The sequence below is a fragment of the Cydia pomonella genome, chromosome 14 (genome assembly GCF_033807575.1).
Source record: "Cydia pomonella isolate Wapato2018A chromosome 14, ilCydPomo1, whole genome shotgun sequence".
Taxonomy (NCBI): Eukaryota; Metazoa; Arthropoda; class Insecta; order Lepidoptera; family Tortricidae; genus Cydia; species Cydia pomonella.
This window is the reverse complement of record NC_084716.1, coordinates 6,855,804-6,877,627: the sequence shown is the minus strand read 5'-3', so window position 1 is coordinate 6,877,627 and position 21,824 is coordinate 6,855,804. Positions and strand designations below refer to the sequence as shown.

General features: G+C 40.2%; 1 protein-coding gene across 2 annotated transcripts; it reads right to left on the bottom strand.

Moving 5' to 3' along the window:
* Positions 1-9,693: 9,693 nt before the first annotated feature.
* Positions 9,694-21,542, bottom strand: LOC133524817 (uncharacterized). 2 transcript variants are annotated; one of them, XM_061860965.1, is made up of 3 exons: positions 20,020-21,542; positions 19,536-19,942; positions 9,718-11,132 (listed from the first exon to the last, which is right to left on the bottom strand). In XM_061860965.1, the coding sequence occupies exons 1-3, from the start codon at positions 20,022-20,024 to the stop codon at positions 11,128-11,130; spliced, it is 417 nt and encodes a 138-aa protein (XP_061716949.1). In that variant the 5' UTR covers positions 20,025-21,542; the 3' UTR covers positions 9,718-11,127. The 2 variants fall into 2 exon arrangements, with proteins under 2 accessions (XP_061716948.1, XP_061716949.1); XM_061860964.1 differs by lacking the exons at positions 19,536-19,942; positions 20,020-21,542 and adding an exon at positions 12,099-14,364 and having other exon boundaries at positions 9,694-11,132.
* Positions 21,543-21,824: the final 282 nt, after the last annotated feature.

Genomic DNA, 21,824 nt, shown 5'->3' with positions numbered 1-21,824 from the left:
CACACAATTTGTTTACCTCGCTATACAAGATAATTATTCAACGTAGGTATGAAACTATTGCAGGTGTTACGGACAGCATGGACCCCTGCCGAGACGAATGCTCGGACGGTACAGACCCGGGCCGGAAAGAATTGCCTAACGCGTAAAACTAAATAAAATAGCTATAGGGTGCCTAGCTATAGGATAGAAATAAGTTGACACAAGCACACTTTGTATGATTGACTTATCGGTCGATTGACTAGAAACAGGAAAAAATTGTAGTCGCTATGAAAATAGCGTTTTGTGTCAGCTTGTTACGTGACGTCATCACCGCGGGTGAGCGGCCGGTGCGATCGCTGCGGAAGCCGGAAGCGTACTGAGCGGCGCGGACCTCGGTGCGCGGTATTTATGTGTTCGGGCCGACGCGACCCAATTTCACCTAATTTCTCCCAAGTTAAGCTTTCCCCAGGGATCGTAGTGACCTGTATGGATAGAAAATAGGGTTAGCTATCCGTAGACACAAGCATTGTAAGCATTGGGCCTAGAATTATCGAGATATTAAGACTTAAAGTTATTTTTGTATGGAGTTGAACTATCGATAGAGATAATTCTTATATTTATGAATATTTTCAGCTGAAACTAGTATAATAGGGTAGATCTTCGTAAATGCTTTCTAAAAAGGTACGGTTCATCACTGAAAACCTCAGGGTTCCCGAGATAAACCCGAAAAGATGTTTAATACGGGGAAAGTTCTACGCCCAATGCGAGAAAGAGATAGCACAAGAAAGAGAAGTCCACGTAACGAGGCCGTTCTCGAATTATCTGGAGTTACTTTCGAGACCTCGTATTCGCCCTATATAAGCAGGCGAGATACGGCCTGCGGACAGTGAGTTAGTACAGTCAGTTAGTTCAGTTCAGTTCAAGCGATCGGAAAACAAGAAAAGGAAAAGTGTGAAAAAAGTGAAAGTGCCCTAAAGTTGTGATCAGTATTAGTGGTAATAGTGGTTTTAGTGCTAGTTACGTGGACCGCTTAGTTATTTTACCTTAGTAAGTACTAGAATAACGTTATAGTGAAAGTGCCTATAGTGTTAGTGTTTTAGTGCTTAAGTTTGGTGCCTAAGGTCTAGACTAAGTGTGTGCTAGTGCTAAATAAATAGGAATCTAATTAAGTGGTGTTTGTTTGACGCTCCAACTACGTCCCACCGTGGGAGGAATTGGATTTCCGAACCAGCAGGCTCCGTAAATAAATATTAAACTGAGTTATCGCTGAGAGCTGACTCCAGGGTGTCCTCTGGCGGTTACAGCAGGCCTTACAAAAAAAAAACATATAGTGCAAATATGAAGGGAAAAAAAAACGAACATAAGTACATTACATTAAGTACAAAACTAAAGAAAAATGCAGGAAGATCATAACTATAATTACAAATGAAATTGATCTAGCTCAAAAAAAAAAAACTTACTCGAACCCGTATCTTTCTGGAGGTTTTCGATTTCTAGGAGGCTGATACCTCGGATACAGGTTGGTCGGTAAAATTTGGGCCCCGCTCGTGCCACCGCGCCCGTCCGGACTGCTTGGACCTGCGGCTTCCGACTGTGCCCCGTCACACGGGAAAAGTAACAAATTATTTCTTGAACGCCGTTTTATTTGGTCGACATGACGATGAACAATTTCCCCCGTATCAGCTTCTACTGCATAATCGGTGCTACCTAAACTTTCCTTAATAATTCCTTCAAGCCACTTATCCGAATTCCTAGAACTATAATTTCTATACCAGATCATGTCACCTGCTTGGAAGCCACGGTGCGCACCGCCGGCAGCGCGTTGTTGCCGCGCCTGCGCTTCGCGCGCGTGTGCTCCTCTCTCCGGTTTTAAACAATCCAGACGTGTGCGCAAACTTCTACCTTGTAAGATATTGGCAGGACTTTCCCCAGTCATACTATGTATTGTATTTCTATAAATTAAAAGGAATCTACTCAGAGCTATCTCCGCATCGAGTTGCTGTTTTTGCGCCTTAAGCAAAACGTGTTTACATATTTTTACAGCGCTTTCCGCAGCCCCGTTAGACGAGGGGTGGTATGGGGCTGTAAATATATGCTCCACGCCGTTACTTTTGATAAAAAAATTAAACTCCTGACTAGAAAAGGAGGGTCCGTTATCTGATACTACTTGTTTAGGAATACCAAATCTAGCCCAGATTTCTCGCAACTTAGCGATGACAGCGGCCGCAGTTGTACTCGTCATTTTGATAACCTCAATCCACTTGGAACACGCATCTACTATTACTAGGTACATAACTCCTGCGAGGGGCCCTAAGAAATCTAGGTGTAACCTGGTCCACGGGCGCTCCGGCCACGGCCAGGCGCGCGGGGCCTGCGCCGGCGGCGCGCTGGCCGTCGCCGCGCACACGGCGCATGCGCCGCACGTCCGCTCGATCGCTTCATCCATGCCCGGAAACCAGGCATAACTTCTCGCTAATGATTTGGTCTTTACGACTCCCATATGAGTTTCATGAAGTTCCCTAATAACCTTGTCTTGGCAACCCCCCGGAATTACCACTCGGTGTCCCCACATTAGAAGAAGTTACTTACTTCTTTCGCGCCTGCGACAGACGACCGACAGACTCCAACCGCCATTCCAGCATGGCTTTACTAAGAATAGAGGAACAGGTACGCAAATACTTCGTACCGGAAAGTTTATAACGGATGCCTTAGAAGCAAAGGAGAGCGTGGCCTTGGTATCGACTGATCTTTCGAAAGCCTTCGACTCCATAAATCACGAGGGTCTGACAAAGAAACTTCAAACAGCCGACGTTCCAAATAACATTATCAAAATAATGGAAAATTACCTGAGCGGTCGAAAAACCTATGGACGTTTCAGAACCACCAACGGCAAAGAGAAAGCGGTGCCATACGGAGTCCCACAGGGCTCTATCCTGGGCCCAATCATCTTCAACATGTATGTACATGACGTTTGGGATCAACGGAACCGGATCCGCGGACTAAAGCTTTCTCAATACGCCGATGACTTGTGCATACTCAACAGATCTCCCGAACCGAACAGCGCGACGAGCCGTACGGGCTGGGCCGCCGAAACTATCATCGATTACTACCATCGCTGGGGACTGAAGTGCAACATAGAGAAAACCGAATGTGCTATGTACACTCATAAGAGAAAGTACCGCAGAACCATTCGCATCAAAAACGAGGTAATTGAATATAAAAACAGCATAAAATATTTGGGTGTACACCTAGACAAGACCATGACCATGGGTAAACAGACGGACTACGTAGTGCAGAAAGTACGACGGGCGCGCGGTGCTCTAGCTTCCATTATAGGCTGGCACGCTAAGACGGATCTGACGGTGAAACTGTCTGTCATTCAGGCCTGTCTACTTCCAATATTGGATTATGGCGTGGTACAATTACTCTCACGTTACAGTAAGAGCAACCTACTCTAAATTGAACGTCAATATCGAATGGCTCTCAAGACTAGTGGACAGTTTCCAAAACGCCTAGAAACTTCACTACTCTGGGACATGCTCGACTGGGATCCATGGCACCTCCGCGCACAAGACTTAAATGAGGACATGCTGCGCCGATTCAGGGAAATGCACATTGCGGATCTAGATACCCCTGGTAACGCCTACATCGGACACAAGCAGCACAACCCACTTCTAACTAACACTAGATTAGGAGAAATTGACTATGTACCAAAAAAAGACAGGAGTCGGCAGCTCAGCAAGCGAGCGACCGCTCCACGTCCCCATAGATTATAGGAAATTAGTTGTAAGAATAGTTGTAAGACAGGACAAAATGAAACAACTTTTAAATTTATATAAATTTATTCTGTACGCACACACTAACAAGCACACAGCACAAACATGACACTTATACAGATCTTTCAGACAAACATAGGTAGATTGTAAGTAGCTGACATACCCACAGGCCGAACACACCATCGGCCTGATGGACATAACACAATGTAACATAATAAACTAGAGAAATAAACACCTTTCTATTCTATTCTATTCCCCACATTATGCACCCAAGTTCTAAATAAAGTTCCTTCCTACGATTGAAATACGGTTTCAATTGCTCTATTTCTACGGTATCTGGCCACCCATCTAAAATAAAACTTGTTACCCGAGACAATAACGGATCTTTCTTTGTTTCATTTTTTACCACTTTGTAATCTAATAGCAGGGCATCAGACGCAAAGTGGAGATACGTTTGTTCGGGCTCCTTTTTCTCATTTTCTACTTCACTTAATTTATGCGCTTTAATAAGCCGCGATAAGACATCCGCCACGTTTTGCTCTGATTTAACATATTCTATGTCGAAATCGTACGCCGACAAACATAAAGCCCACCTCTGTAACCTACTGGCCGTCATACTCGGTACGCCTACATTGGGTCCAAAAATGCTAACTAGGGGCTAGGGATTGCAATCCGGTCCGGCGGATCCGGCAATCCGGCCGGATCCGGCACTTTTCAGGAGCTACCGGATCCGGTAAAAATCACCGGATCCGGACCGGATCCGGTAAAATAAATAAACGCCTAAATACAGCACGCGCTGTGCGTTTCAGATGAGGAAAAGGCAACGGATACGAGGTATGAAGTTGAACAGAACAAAAAAACGAATCAAAAAGTTTAAATTTAGTAAGATAAAAATATATTTATTATGACGATGACTGGGAACAGAAGAGGATTTCTTCTTCTTTCATGTTGGTGGCATGATATGACGATTACATAAATACTGTAATAGAAGGAAAAATGAAAGGATGGAGATGCCATGGAAGGCATTTGTAATTTATGCTAAAGAGAAGGTTAATGTCGTGTCATAATGATGTGATAGGAGATCAAAAGTAAACAAATGAGCAGGATTAAGTCGGCGGTACTCAACCGACTACAGTTGGGCTCATCAATATGTGTGAATGAAGAATAATGATAATATTGATAATTTTTAGTTTTCTCCGATATATAAAATATAGATTCTTTTCTATTCAAATTTAAGAGAGAATACAATTGAATTGAATTGTCTTTACAATTTCATCCTATCTTATGCAATTTCCTTCATCTCCTGGTACATGCTACTCTACGTCTAGCCAATTCTTTATTTGATCTATGTAACTTTTCTTAGGGAGTCCCTTTCCACAATGGTTTTCAATCCTAAATTCTATTATTTTTCGCATGAGATCGTCGTGTCGTGTGTTGTTCCCTATAATTTGACCACTATACTTTTCCATAAATTAAAAAAAGTACAATTTTTTTAAGACAAACAGTTTACTACTTTTTCGGACAAAAAAATTAGAGCAAGATAATACTAGAGCGCATTTAATATCAAAATTGGTTAAAAGTAAAATATCTTCGTTAAAAGTAATAAATAATAGTAAGCGTAGGAGTTGAAAATAGAGTTCCGGTTAATCTTGTTTGCCGCGATATCTATTGTCGAGTAATAGCAGTACTGAGAGTTCCGCTACTCGATGCTAGATGTCGACTACGAAAATAATAAGCGTTTTGGTACCAAAACTGATATATGGAGTGAGCACTCTATGTACTTGTTATTTCTCTATGCTAGAATGGATGTCAACGTTAGAGTTTGTGAGGAAAGAGAAGAGTCGTGGAATGTATGGGGCCCAATACATTCCACGACTCTTCTCTTTCCGAACAGACTCTACAAAGAATTCAATCAAAGAACAGTTACGAAAACTTATCCTTTCAAGGAGCTCCAATTCCCACCCCACATCCCATCATCAGGCTTTGGAAACTAATCAAATTTATAATTGTAAACGAAAATTTGAGCACTTTTGAATGGTTAAATATAATAAATTACCGATTTCAAATTTTGTTTTTCATGTTATATTGACATTGTGACACTTTTTACTACCAAGTTCTATTTTATTGTTAAGAAGTTATTTATTAACTCCAAATTATAGATTTAGGAATACGTATTACGCAAAAAAGTAGAAAAATATGTCATTTAATTAACTTTTATATCCCTATACCAAACCGGATCCGGTCCGGCCGGATCCGGCCGGACTATGGCCAAAATCCGGCCGGATCCGGCCGGATTGAAAACCAATCCGGTTTGCAATCCCTACTAGGGGCTTATGATCTGTTCGCAAAGAAAAACGCCTACCATACAAGTATTGGTGAAAACGTTTGACCGCAAAATAAATTGATAACGCCTCTTTGTGAATTTGGCTATAGTTGCGCTCAGCCGCGGTGAGCGCACGCGACGCGTATGCTAAAGGACGCTCGGAGCCATCGGCATAACGTTGAGCCAAAATGGCACCTACTGCGAAGGAACTAGCGTCACTTGTGACCACCACCTCCAACGCGGGGTCGTAGTGCGCGAGCACCTCGGCACTTGACAAAATGCTCTTTACCCTGTTAAACGCTTTAATCTGTTGTTCACCCCACTGCCATCTAGTGTGTTTTTGTAACAAAGCATGAAGTGGCGCCAAATAATTACTGAGATGCTTGACGAACTTGGCATAAAAATTTACCATGCCTAAAAATGATCGGAGTTCACTAACATTACTAGGGTACGGCATTTCCAAGATCGGTTTTATTTTAAATTTGTCTACACTCACACCATTTTTGTCAATAACGTACCCCAAGTAAGTAACCTTTTCTTGTAAAAATACACATTTTTCCTTTTTTAATTTTAAACCATGCGCTTGCAACCTAGCTAAAACCGTATTTACCGTCGCTAAATGCTGCTTTAAGTTACTCCCCGTAATTAAAATATCATCGTAGAACACAACAACGTTATCAATACCCTGTATAAGGTTACTCATTAAACCTTGAAAAATACCTGGACTGGAAGCTAAGCCAAAAACCAATCTATTATATGTGAATAACCCTCGGTGCGTATTAATGACCGTATATTTCTTTGATTCCTCGTCTAGTAACACTTGAGAATACGCTTGTGACAGATCCAGTTTCGTAAAATATGTACTACCACTAAGACTACTAAACACATCTTCTATTCTCGGAACGGGATATTTGTCGACCAATAAAACTTTGTTCAATGTTACCTTATAATCGGCGCAAATGCGTAAGCTGCCGTCAGGCTTACGTATAGGAACGAGTGGTGTGGCCCAGTCGGAGGCATCAACAGGCTCAATGACACCGGTGTTCAACATGGAGTCGAGCTCCGCGTCGACGCGCTCGCGCAGCGCGTAGGGCAGCGGGCGCGCGCGGTGGAACACAGCGGCGGCACCAGGGCGCACGCGCAGCGTCGCCGTCCCGCCCGTGAACCGACCCAAGCCGCCATCAAACAACTCTTTATGCCTGCAAAAGATATCGTTCACAATTTCATTTTCTGTTCCCGACTCAACAAAGTTTAATGGCAAAGGCACCTCGGCACGTAACCCTAAATGTGCCATCCACTGCCGGCCCAACAAATGTGTATTACTATTCCCGCCCCTGATGACATACAAATCGAGATTCTTTCTAACATTATTACACTCCACTGGTACATTAATATAGCCTAATGGTCTAATCCTACCATAATCATATAACGTTAAAACTAGATCACAACTACGTAACGGTACGGATTGGAATAACTTTTCATACACCTTGTCACTAACACACGATAAAGCGCTCCCCGAGTCAATCTCCATTATAAGACGAACATTATTTACACTCATTGCTATGCTCACCGGTTTGTAATCCGCTAAGGACATCTGATTAATGCACTCATCCTCAGAGAAATCCTCCACCTCCTCCGAAGGTTGATATTCATTGTTGTGTAGCCAATATGCATTAGTACTCCGGCGTGGGCCTCCGCTGCGCCCGCGCGGCCACCGCGGCCGCGCCCCCCGGCCAGTGAAAGCGCCATCACGCCGCCTGCCCGCCGACCCGCCGACTTGCTCCTCCGGGTTTGGGCAAACGCGCCTTAAATGACCAATCTTCCCACACCTACTACACACGAAACTCTGGAATCTGCATTCCGTAAAGTTATGATAACGGTCCCCGCACGCCGTGCACCCGTTTTTAAAATTCACTGCACTCATGTTTTGCTGATTTTGTTGTCGCGAGGTGCTCCCGAATTGCAATGTGCTAGGCATGGCTGTGCTCGCGCTTGCATGATGCACCCCCTCCGCCGACGTCCCCGCGACCCCGCTAGGCTCCACCGCTAGTGCATCTCTTTCCGCCGCCTCAAGATTTAATGCGATAGACACAGCTTTTTCGAAGTCTAATTTCAATTCGGTAAATAATCTTTGCCGAAATAAATCGTTACTAATTCCGCATGCAAATTGATCACGCAAATTTTCGTTAAGTGCTGTTTTGAAATCGCAATAGCGAGATAATTTTTTTAATTCCGCTACATAATCCTTTACTGACTGACCTTTGACTTGACGACATTGGCGGAAGCGAAAACGTTCTGCCAACACAGATGGCGGCGGTTGGAGATGGTTTTCCATTATTTTCACAACCTCTGCGTATGTTATTTCTCCAGGTTTTTTAGGGCTACATAGGGTTACCATTAACTCATATGCTGCATCGCCGATGGCCGAGATTAATATCGGTAGCTTCATGTCGTCCGCGACCGAGTTGACCTTGAAGAACATTTCCACTCTGTCCACATATACTCGCCAATTTCCATTACTTAAATCGAACGCACTTAACTTGCCGATGGTAGCCATGATTTTCCACGCGAAGCACTTCGAAAAAAAACTGTATTATCCCAGCCCGTCGCCAGTGTTAAATCAAAGACTAGGTGTGGTTTGTAGATGATCATTTAATGAATCTCTGTCAAAACGTTTTCTATAACTACCTACATACATAACAGTTAAACTGTGTTGTAGAAGGTGCCGGTTCCTTCGTGCAATTGCGGAGCGGACGGACGGACTCTGTGTGGGTTGTGGTGGTCGTAGTAGTAATCCAGTAAGTTTGTCGATTTTTGGAATGGGGTTCGTTTGCGTCAAATCCGGTTGTTCTAATTTTTTGGTGATTCGTTTAAGAAGTTTGCTCAATGAATAATCCAAGTTTGTGAACTGGAGCGCCGAACGCAACTATGTCAAATAAAACCGCGAAAATTTCGTTTTTTTTTTACATTTGGGAGATTATAACTCTAAACCTAAAGTATGAAAAGTACAAGTAAGTAAAAGTTATAAGTTTTTGCTATTATATATTTATATATATTTCTGTGCAGGTACTTTTACTATGTATTGATCAAATAAATATGTTAGTGCAGACTTTACTTAGTTTAGTCTACGTTGATCTGTATTAATGGTCCCGAATATTTATTCATAGGAATATTTAAAAATATGCACGTTACTATAGGTATTTAAATTAATCGTAATCTCAATCTCAACTAATACTTTAAATAAGAAATATTATAGGCCTTAAACCAATATGTTAATTTTTTAAATAACGCAACATAAATGTGCGCGAGTGTACTCTCGGCCGAACTATTTGCGTCTGCAGTTTTACACTCGAGAACATTCTTGTAGCGCTGGGCTGGGTATATCTCTGCACCCCACTCTGCGCGTAATCGTCTTAAAGGACGGACGTTGCCGGTCGCGTTCACGAGCCTTGTGCCGTGTCGTCTCACGCGCCGGTTCGATTTAAAATAATAAAGTTTAATCGGCAGTGTTCGCCGAGGATAATTTAATTTCTTAATACTTAATTCGTAGTAATAAACTAACGTACTACTCAAATAACTTATTTTCCGTTGTGTACCCCGTTTAAAGGCCGATTTACATTAAAAGAACATAGAGCTAGAGCTAGAACAAGAGCATTCTTTCGTAATCTTTTAGTGTAAACGAAAGCTAGAAGGTATCGATTTACATCAAACGAACATAGAGCTAGAGCTAAAACAAGAGCATTCTTTCGTAATCTTTTAGTGTAAACAAAAGCTAGATCGAATGTTCTTTGCTCATTCGTGTCAATTCTGTGGTTAGTATTGGTAGTGCTTCGTTATGTCTGACTCTGACAGCGATATCATTATTGCAAGTGCTGCATTTATTATTTTGTCGCGAAAACTCAAAAATAAAAGAAGGAAGAAACGTTGGTGGGTTACAAATTTAATGCATCGAAGGACACTGGATAATGTAGGTGAAACAATGACGGATATGCGAAAACAAGAAGAAAGTGGACAATTCCAAAACTTTTGTAGAATGGCGCCAGAGGATTTTGATCATTTACTATCTCTGACCAGCGAAAAAATTCGAAAATCAAGTACGAATTTTAGAGACTCGATTCCTGCATATGACAGACTAGCAGTGACTTTGCGATTTTTGGCAACTGGAGATTCCTATGGAAGCCTGATGTATTTTACTAAAATGTCTAAATCGACAATATGTAATGCTATATCTGAAGTATGTGCTGCAATAAATGAAGCATTGCAAAACTATGCTAAGGTAAGTAAAGTTATTACTTTTATACATACCGACACACCTATTATCACGACCGTAATTATTAGTGAAAGTAAGTAAATAAACTAAGACAATTTATTTTTAAGATATTTATTTAAAAAAAAAAAACAATCAGAGAACTTAAATAAACAAAAAGTAACTAGAAAAGATATACATGTTACTTAAAATTTCTAATAAAATGCAGCAAAGACTCCCTGGTTTCTTCAGTTGCGGTATCATCCGGAATGTGTAATTGTTGGCCTAAATTCACATTACTTTCTGTACTAGCTTCCATTTGGTTGGGTGGAGGGGATTGATCTGAGGCTACAGAATACACAATGCAAGTATTTTGTGAACTGTCTGAATATGAAGACATCGGAGTTGATGCTAAATTTGACTCATAATCAAATTTCCCCAAATCAGCGTCGAACAGTATATTATTTATGTAATGTTCAACATACGCTTTCGTCCTTTTTGAGTATTCGCGATGTTTTGAAGCAACATGATTTCCAAAAGCTTGACTCTTGTCCCTTATCTTTGAATCATGTGTATCTTTTAAAATACGGTAGGCTTCGGCTACTCGAGGGTCTTCATGTTTTGATTTTTTTGGTGGTATTTTGTGGCCAGATTGCAGTGATGTTGATTGTTGCCATTGTGGTGTGGTGTTTCTTGACCCTACTGAAATTGCAGGTTGTGAATGTGTTCTTGAATCTGACTGTGTATCTGCATTAGGGTCCACTACCGCAGTTTCTTGTTCAATTCGGTCATTCTCCTGCTCATCAGCCTATAAAAAAACAGTTTAATTAATATACACCCTAAAATAATTTTTTATTCATTTTAGACACCGTCAACAGAAGAAGAATGGCTATCAATCGCTCAGGAATTCAATGAGAAGTGGAATTTTCCAAACTGTATTGGCGCTTTAGACGGAAAACACTGCGTCATACAAGCACCTGTTAACAGCGGAAGCGACTTTTTTAATTATAAATCCACATTCAGTGTGGTGTTAATGGCCATAGTAGACGCTAACTACAATTTTATATTCGCCGATATTGGTTGTCAGGGCAGAATATCAGATGGCGGAGTTTTCAGAAACACTTCTTTCTATCAGAAACTACAAAATAATGAATTAAATTTGCCCAATGACCAAAGCCTTCCAGGAAGACAACAGAATATGCCATTCGTAGTTGTAGTAGATGATGCATTCCCATTACAAAGACACATCATGAAGCCGTATTCTGGTACTCATGCCAGGGGATCCGAAAAACGAATTTACAACTACCGTTTGTCTAGAGCAAGACGAATAGTAGAAAATGCATTGGGCATTCTTTCAGCAGTTTTTCGTGTATTGCGAAAACCTATGTTGCTACAACCTGATAAAGCATCTCTCATCGTAATGACCTGCGTGTACCTACATAATTATTTGATGAAAAGGAAAGCTTCTAGGAAGCTGTATAATTCACCAGGCATGATGGACAGAATTGAAGATGACGTCGTCATTCCAGGCCAGTGGAGAACTATGGACCGTTTATCATCATTTCTCCCGTTACCCAACACTGGACGAAGACACACTTTGCAATGTGAAAATATCCGGAAAGAATTTTCAGACTATTTTAATTTGACTAATATTTTGCCATGGCAAAACAATATTGCATAATGAAAGCGATATGTTACTTTATAAAAAGCGTAAATAACCCAACCTAAAATTATCGTAGTCGTTCCCAATAAATAAACATAACTACCTACTTACCATGTTTTTATTTTGGTTAGTGTCGAAATCAATTGTTTTCCTCGGTTTATATTTGTCATTCAAAAAGTGCATGCTTTTAAATGCAAACCATTTAGAATTATAAATACAATCGGCACCGCTGCCTGACTTCGTACTCATTGTTTTTTGCCTATCCCGGCGGTAAGATGCAAGAAGCGAGTCCATCTTTTTTTTTAACTCTTCAACATTACATTCCAGTTGTTTTGCGATTTCCTGCCAAGCATCTTGTTTGTAAGTTGTATTTTTATAGTTTTCATACGTCGGATCCCACAGACATCTGAAATTGCGGTAGGCTTCTATCATTAATAAACATTTTTCTTGAGACCAATCCATAATTTAATCGATAATACGTAAACAATCGCTAGAACACAAGAACGCTTTGATGAGACCGCTCAGTGGCGCGAGCACGTCCGAACACGCTAGAACGCTCTAAGCAACTGTTCGCGCGCTCTTGCGCCGTTTACATCAAGCGAGCGAGTATTCTTAGAATATTCTATAGAATCTTTGCGAACGCACTAAGAACAACGAAAGAATGCTCTACGCCTGTTTACACTAGAAGAATTTGATGTAGTGGGGATAGAATGAGCATTCTCTCGTTTGATGTAAATCGGCCTTAAGGGGTGCATTTGTACGGCGTAAACCTACGGCGGCGGCAGGAGGAACCTGCTGATCCGATCGCAGAGTAGGAAGCAAGCCAGAGGCTTCCTTGCATCACACACCAGCTGACCTCGTCGCTTCCCGCAACGTCCCGACGACCGACCCGGGCCCTGCACGTTCACCTTGCCACGTCAGGGGAGTACCCAACAACGTCAGTGAAACCAGACAGGCTTATTGATATTTAACGGACCCTTACCACGACCTCCGCTCGGTTTTAATTTAAAATATATTTAGTAATTTGAAAGCGTTTGGTGTTTAATTTGCATTCTCCAACCCTAACCGCTTAAAGATATGGTTGGTGTGACCTGCATTATCATGACCTTAGTAATCATTAAGATGTTAATTTTATTTCCTGTTAAACTTTTAAGTTGTTGTTGATAATATACACTATGTACAGATTTGACAGGGCTGCTTACTGTCGCCATTTCCGTTCCTGATTGTCATGGACGATGTGATGCGCAGAGTTAGTTACCATTCAAGGGGAGAGCTGGTGGTGTAATTAATGCAAAATAAAGATGAAGTGGCTCATCTTCTCCGTGCGTACGAACACGAATCTCATTTGCTAACTTATAATCATACTCTGGATCCTGAAAATCACTTAACACAATACTGCAAGTTCTTGCCAAGATGACACCTTATTCCTGTTTGCACGGAACCATATAAGAGCGTGATCCGAGAACAACCTGGCTGCAGAGTACAAAAGTTTGGAATCTGTAACTCCATCAGCCTGCTGAAGATCTTGAACATTTTCCAAAAAAGTCTTCGGATCTGTGTGTCCATTGAACTTGAGATTCCATTTCAAAATACTTTTAGGTATGACCACGAACTGACTCCGACACAACTTGTTCTTCCACAAAATTACCAGAAGAACATTCACCTGTCGTTAACAAAGAAGTCACCTTACCGACGTTATCAAACTTAGTCAAAAGACCGTGTTAAAGTGTTTGTTTACTTGCCTTTATTTGTGTTTGTGTACCGTACCGTATCCGGCCGGATTACCGGATCCGCCGGACCGGATTGCAATCCCTACTTAGCGCCTACCTAGTTAGGTCTTGCTCGGCAAGTAAGTACTAGTAGTATAGTATAATTTCTCTAAGTTGAGAATACACGCGTTTAAGTAACTAACGCCGGCTTTTCGTCTTCGCCCTCACCTCCCGTCCTACAAGTAGCGCCCAACGTGGGGCCTCTTGTAGGACGGGCCATATCGAGCTTATGGTATATCTAGATGACCTAATCGTTATGTCGCCCACTTTTGACGACCACGTGAAGGATCTACAGGACGTTCTCAACAAACTCAAGGAGTTCAACTTAAGAAGTATCCCTAATGCACCTAGATTCATACTACCATCATATAACAATGTCTACGGAACGAGAACTAATAATTTCATACTTACGAAAATAATAAATAGCCTTTCGAAACACATACAAGATTTATACCTATCTAACTCTAAATCAATTAAAAAAGTTAAAAAATATTTCATATCAAATAATTACGACTATATTTTGTAAACATATATTTGCTTTGTTATATAAATTAGTTTAATAAGTCCGAACCCTTGCTGTATTAAGCCATTCATGACTTTAGCAGTAAGTAAACATGGAACTCTGCGATTTTTTTTTTAAATTGACGTCCAACATGATCTCAGAGGGATAATGACGAATGATAACTTCGTTAAAGAATTGACCCCTCGTTTACTCGATGGCTGATACCTTAGCCAGAGCTCGAGAAGTACAAGAGGAGAAGGAGGAGAAGAGGAAGGAGTATGTGGATCAGAAACGACAAGCATGCCCTGACTACAAACCTGGCGACTTGGTGTTGGTCGCTACTCACGTATTGAGAAAATCTAGTCAAGGGTTTAGCTCTAAGCTTGCCCCACGTCGTTCCGTTTCGTCGGACCGTATGTATAGTACGACGACACGGTGCTAGTTCATTTGAAGTCGCAAGCACGGACTCGAAAACCCCTGTTGGCAAAATTTCACAACACACCATGATCACACCCAACTTATTGTCACGGATAGGTACGACGACCGAAGCAATAGCAGTCTTCATCTAAATAGTAATTAATAGATACAGTATAATATAATAATTTAAAACAATATTATGTGATAACATCAAAAACGACTTGCGCATCAGCCTTAACTGGATACCGATCTGAAGACACAACTGTTCCTGAGCCGTCGCTACCGATCAGGAAAAGGGAAAGGCCAAGAAAGCAAACCTCTGGCAAGAAAGATGCGCCTGCAGCAAGTGGCTAGACCCGGCGGTACACCGCGCACTAAACCCAGACTTTAAGATTAAAGTCACATTTGTCAGGTCGACTGCATGGACATAGGGGGAGAGTTGTAATACGAATATGCCACAAAGCTACTAGATGCCGCTAGTAGTCTCGCCTGCGCTATAGTAAATGCATAACGTCGGCCCCGCTGACGCTGGCTATCAAGAGATGGCGCTAAGATCGAGTTAGATCTCGCTAACGACTGTGCGACAAAGAGTCATGACCCTCGGAGCGTTGCCAAGGTTTATTTGAGAATGCAAGCAGGAGCTTCGCTACCGCACGATATATACGAGGGTGAATTGAAAAGTTCTGAGCCTAAGGTCGATATCCAAATTAAAAAGAAAAAATAATACTGGCACGTCAGACACACATGTTTTTTAATCATAATGCATCGTCTTTTGGTTTTTTGCTGTCACTCTTGTAAAATTTATGATCAAATTAGTAAAGAAGGTTCGCGATTTTCTTAGCAATGGATAAAATTGAACATCGTTCCGTCATAAAAAGTACTTGCAAAAAAAAGGGTTAACGCCAAAACAAATTTATGAAGATATGTGCCAGACTTTAGGGGAATCCGCTCCATCGTATGCCACTGTAAAAAGATGGGCAGCGGATTTCAAACGTGGCAGAGAAGCAGTTCAAGATGAACCTAGGAGTGGCCGGCCGTTAACAGCCACTACAGATGAAAATGTCCATAAAATATTAGACATGGTTATGAACGACAGGAGGTTGAAGATCGCGGAGATAGCGGACACAATAGGGATATCTTATGAACGAGTGCAAAACATAATCACCAACGATCTTGGATTTTCTAAGGTCTCAGCCAGATGGGTACCAAGGCTGCTTTCAGCGGAAAATAAACGCATCCGCCATACTGTGTCGCAAGATTGTTTGGACTTGTTTAGAAGTGATCCGCAAGACTTTACTAACCAGTTTGTAACTATGGACAAAACTTGGGTCCACCACAATACACCGGAGTCAAAAATACAATCCAAGCAATGGAAAAGACCAGGTTCACCACCGCCTAAAAAAGCAAAGGCCATTTTGTCCACCAAGAAGGTAATGGCTTCAGTTTTTTGGGACTGCAGAGGGATCATAATGATAGATTACCTTGAAGAGGGCAAAACTATAAATGCTGACTATTATTGCTCACTTTTACAGCGTTTACGTGAAGAAATTAAGACGAAAAGGCCTGGTATAGTGTCTAAGAAAGTTTTGTTCCACCAAGACAACGCTCCTGTCCATACTGCGGCAAAATCAATCGCACAAATACATAATTCTGGGTTTGAATTGTTGCCGCATCCACCTTATTCGCCGGACTTGGCGCCTTCCGACTATTTTCTTTTCCCGAATCTAAAAAAACACATAGCGGGACGAAAATTCAAGACGGGTATCGAGGTACAAGAAGCCGTAACTGAATATTATGACGACCTGGAAGAATCTTTTTTTTTACAAGGAATACTAAAGTTAGAATCAAGATGGCAAAAGTGTTGTGATCTTTCAGGAGACTATGTAGAAAAATAAAATTGTTATACATCCATAAGACTTTAATTTATAGGTCAGGCTCAGAACTTTTCAATTCACCCTCGTACCTTCACCCCAGTTGAAGTATCTTAGTGTCGGTGCCGTAGTACAGCTTACTACTCGTAGTCTAGCTCGCGCCTACCTTCAACAAGTAAGTACTAGTAGTATAGTAAAATCTCTCTAAGTTGAAAATACACGCCCTTAAGTAACTAACGCTGGCTTTTCGTCTTCGCCCTCACCTCCCGTCCTACAACAGCAAATTTTTGCTACTATTACGAGTATATAACAAGGAATAAATATACTTTTCCTTGGTTATCAAGTTTTAAATCATATTGTGTACATAACTGGCATCATATTGTTCAATTTAATGTTTTGTTCAAAGTTCCAGTATATAGTCCTTATTTATATAATTTTTGTATGTTAGTATGCTGGTTAAGCCCTTAATTTCTATCACAACTATCATCTAATATGCCATCAGATGACGCTGCCAAAACCGGATATTGTATGTATGTATGTATGTCACTTTATTGCACATAAACAGGATATTCTGTGGAGTTCAGAAGACTACACGTGAAAATATATTTAGATCTCGCTCTCTTTTCATACATGACACCCCATCGTAAAGAATTTTGGCCCCATTATAATTGCGATCACAGTACCATCTGGTATTTGGCAGCGACTGACAGCATACACATTTGAGGGTGTGATTCGAACACATCTTAAGTCGTGCCTCGTGCGTGCGTGAGAATAATCTGTTCGTTGGTCACAAGTTAAAGTTACTAGATTTGATTAGTTTTTGTAACATATTATGCGCGGTTTTCCTCCAGGGTATTCCCATAACCGGCTAGGGTAAATACCGTGACAATGTGTATGAAAAGGAAAATGCATTTATGTGCGGTTTTGGAAGCTTTTTCAAGAGAATTAATTAATTCGATGGGGACACTATAAATATGAGCCTGTAGTTAATAATTTTCAATATCAGATATCACGATAAACTTTAAATGTCAATACAGTTTAAGTATATAAACGCTTACTAATTCCTCGTCGTTCCATAATCAACTGAGAAGCGAAATCAAGATGTTCTACAGGGCAACAATTACTTTGGGCGCTTTCTTTGCGATCATGACGGGTAAGAACTATTTCTATTTTAAACTTAGTATGTTCCATTAAATCTGTCTTTTTATATTTAATAACGTGCCGAGTTTGTAGTTTTAATTTTTGTTATACTAGCGTAAAGTTATCCTTTTTAAGAGATTTTGCTATAATGTCTTACTTTCGAGGCCTAGGCCGCAAACGTTATCTCTCCCTTTTCTTTTACGGACTTTTCGTGTATTCCCGAATAAAATTGAGGGAGGTTGTAAAAAAACAAGTTACATTCTAGTGTACCGACCGATGATTTTAAGTAAATTGTTACTATTGAGTTGCGCTACTTACTTTTCAGCTATCAGTTTATTACGAAGAAGACCTAAACATTTTATTGATTGCCTCTTATCCCTCAAAAGTTAATCTTATGGAGCTATAATAACAAAGAAAACTTGTATATATATTTTTTTTTATGGTAGAGGAGGCAAACGAGCAGACGGATCACCTGATGGTAAGCGATTACCACCGCCCATGGACACCTGCAACACCAGAGGGGTTGTAAGTGCGTTGCCGGCCTTTAAGATGGGAGTACGCTCTTTTCTTGAAGGTTTGAAGGTCGTATCGGTCCGGAAATACCGCAGGCGACAGTTCATTCCACAGTTTAGCTGTGCGAGGCAGAAAGTTCCTGGAAAAACGCACAGTTGAGGACTGCCAACCATCTAAGTGGTGAGGATGGAAATGTTGTCGCGTAGGGCGATGGCGAAAAGAAGCGGCAGGGATTAATCCGAACAATTCCTCGAAGCACTCCCCGTTGTACATGTGTATGTCATATGGCCGTCTTTTGCGATTTTAACAACGACTCTTTTTCAATGCATCTTTTGCAATTTAACTATTTTATTGTTTGTTTCTTTCAAGGAATTGGTGCGACGCTGATTGACGATGAAGGGAATCAAAGGCAGCAAAATTTCCCCAAGGGATCGAACGACTGCTGCTCTCTACAAGTCTGCTTATCTGAACCAGGCATCGGTGAACTGATCGATGACCAGCGTCAGATTTTTTCTAAGCTTTTCATTACTCAGAACGTTGATGCCAACAAATTGTTCCTGGATCCGAATGATCCATCAGCAAGGATTATGGGAAACTCCACCAAAGAATTCAATGCTTTCTACAGAAGACTTAACTACTTAATCAAGTTGGGAAATATGGTTCAAATCGAAAATGAACTGGATCCCCTACTACGTAACGGAGTGGAAAACTTTCTCACTCGTCAAGTCGAAGAAACAAGATGGCTTGCAAAAGTTATTTCACACCGCATGAAGTTGGTTGGAATACACAAGAAACTGTGGCTAATTTATAAAAAACTACAACGTAATGAAGAAATTGACGCTGATGAGTTAGTATCCATTAGGGATTCAGTGGATGACTTAAAACATTCGGAAGAGCGTTTGAAACAGAAGACCCAAAACTTAATTTTATACGTCCTTGAAAACTAATTTTCATTAAAACTTGTAATTACGAGATAACACTATACTCTTCAGATTTTTTTAAATCACTTAAATAAATGTAAGGTTTAAAAAAATCTTGTTTAATTTGGCTGCCTTATTAAATATTTAAAAAGTTTAGAAAATCTAAAGTGAACGCCTCGATAATTTTTTGAATGAATTTCCTTGCCATAAGGAAATTCGTCTGATAAATTATTTGTATTGATGTATGTGCACTCATATTATTCTATAAGTGCACTATAAGTAGGTAATAAAAAAGTTAATTTAAGTTCCGACAAAATGATTTTTTTGTCATGTCAAGAGTAGAGTATAACCTCAACGCTTTGCTTATGAAATGTTCAATTGAATTTTCTAATATGAGAAAGTGGTGTAAGACATACCTTTTCTTTTAAGTTGAGGCACTGTTGCTTCTGGTTCTGACTGTAGTGAACAACCCCGAATACAGGTTCTTTTGTTTTTAAAGCCCTGGCGGTTGTACCAGTGAAGTGAATAATTCCTTTGGCTGTTTCTGTTGTCGTCGGAACCTTGATAGTAGTACTGGTGGTAGGAAAAATCGTCGCGGCCAATTTTGTTGTCGTCGAAACCTTGGCAGTAGTACTGGTGGTAAGAATAATTGACTTGGTTGGTTTCACTGTCGTCGGAAACCTGCGATAGGAACCAGGAGCCTTTATGTCGCAGTATCGGCGTCATGTGTGCACTTCCGGATAAGATTTCAGCCAACACAAAAAACATAAACAGGGTGACGGTAAGAAGTGACATCTTGTAGCTTTGAACAGAACTGAAACAACTGGTAAAACAGATATTTTCAAAGTATCACCAATAAAAGTTTTTGTAAACAAAAAAAAAACTCTAGTAGGAACTTACGTCATTATATGAGATGATGTTATCCCAGCAAATGAGCGGAAATACTGATATCAAGCCTCGATAGTTTAAAATATTTTTCTAATTTCCGTGACAGTGACTCATTGTATGTATTTGTATCCAAACAAAAGGTTTTGTCAGGAATTTAATTTATTTTCACTATGGCTTTTATTGCATGTGATGATGATGTTACTACAATAGAGACATTGAAAATGCAAAAATTAATTTTAGCTCTCATAAGCAATAATAACGTTGACATTTAAGAAAATAGAGAAGTGTTGGTTATCTATGTTGCACTGTATTTCCGAGGCCAACAAATTAACCCATACTCGTAAAAGTGATGACGTCATAGTCACAATCATAACGGAAAGCTGTGAGTCTTTGCTTAGAACATTTTTCAGGTACAACTGAGTATAACTAAAGAGAAATACTGTACACATGTATCTTTTTGTATTTATGCAACAAATGGTTTCATAAGGGCAAAGGGCAACTAATTATTAAAAGCTCTCGCTTGTTAATAGGCGTATATACTTTCAATTTTATAAATTGTCAATAATTATTGACAAACAATTTATAGTGAGCACGCTATACTTAGCAAGAAAGTCACTGCTAGTTTTACTGTTAATGATCGATATTGCAATGGCGCATCCAATTACATAAGTGCTTTGTTTTTATTTTACATTTCTTGATACACTTTTTCAACGTCATCTCAACAGTTTTTGTAACGTTTGATCTAGAAGTTTGTTTTTCCGCTCTTTTCAGAGCATTTTAATCCAGAAACGCACTATGTAACAATTGAATGACGTCGTGACTCTTTCATTCGCCTAGTCAACGTTTCCTGTAAAAGTGGTCAAGATTCTGACAAATATTTCATAGTAATGAATAATTATGATTATTAACTACATTACCTTGTTCAGAAAAACAATAGATGAAATCAGAAGCACATTCTCATATGCCTACTGAAATTACCATGTGAAAACGCTAATAAATTTCATTAATTAGTTTGATTGGAACGATTAGGTAACAATAAAAGTAGTAGTTTCTAATCGATACAGTATATGTTACTGGGAAATTTTATAGCTTTAATGGCTTCAGTCGAGTGCCAGATTCAGCAGTAATTAGTCAACAATGAAATTTGTTCTAGTGTTAGTTTTTGGAATAATCCTAAGTGCAGTGGCTCATCCTATTGGAAGAGTGCTAAATTGGAACATGAAAATTCGCCACTTAAAATCTAAACTTGAGGACATTCTCTTACATAGGACTATCTCTTCAACTGGTGGGATGGAATACGGTGCGTAAATCGATTTTGGTAACGCCAGTAGCGTTAATAGTGGAAGTCCAGTAATTAGTTTGTTTGATTCCCAGAACCTTCCAATGAACGCGTGCCTTTCAAAAAAATTCCAAAAGGAGTCCATTCAGCTCTACACGGTGTCTTCGATCTCCATAAGTTTTACGCGATGGATAAAGACCATTGCCTTGTAGTGAAAGCAAAAGTAAGTGTTTTACTAATGATGCAATTGCTTATCTTGAATGTTTTTTCAGACTCTAATTGTTTTTTTTTTATTTGTAGTGTATTGATGGGAAGTTCCTTGCTGCTCTGTTGAAAAGTATAAGGATGGAGAGATTTATGTAACAGAACAAGTTTGCTACACTCTACCCCACCAGATAGTTCGCCCGGAAAGAGCGTAATGACGTGTTTAGTACATATTTGATCGTGAGTGATGTAATTCTTTACAATGTCAATGTGTCATTATTCAGTGTTTGATCCTGTTACGTGAGGAAGTGGAAAGCTTCACGTAATAAATACC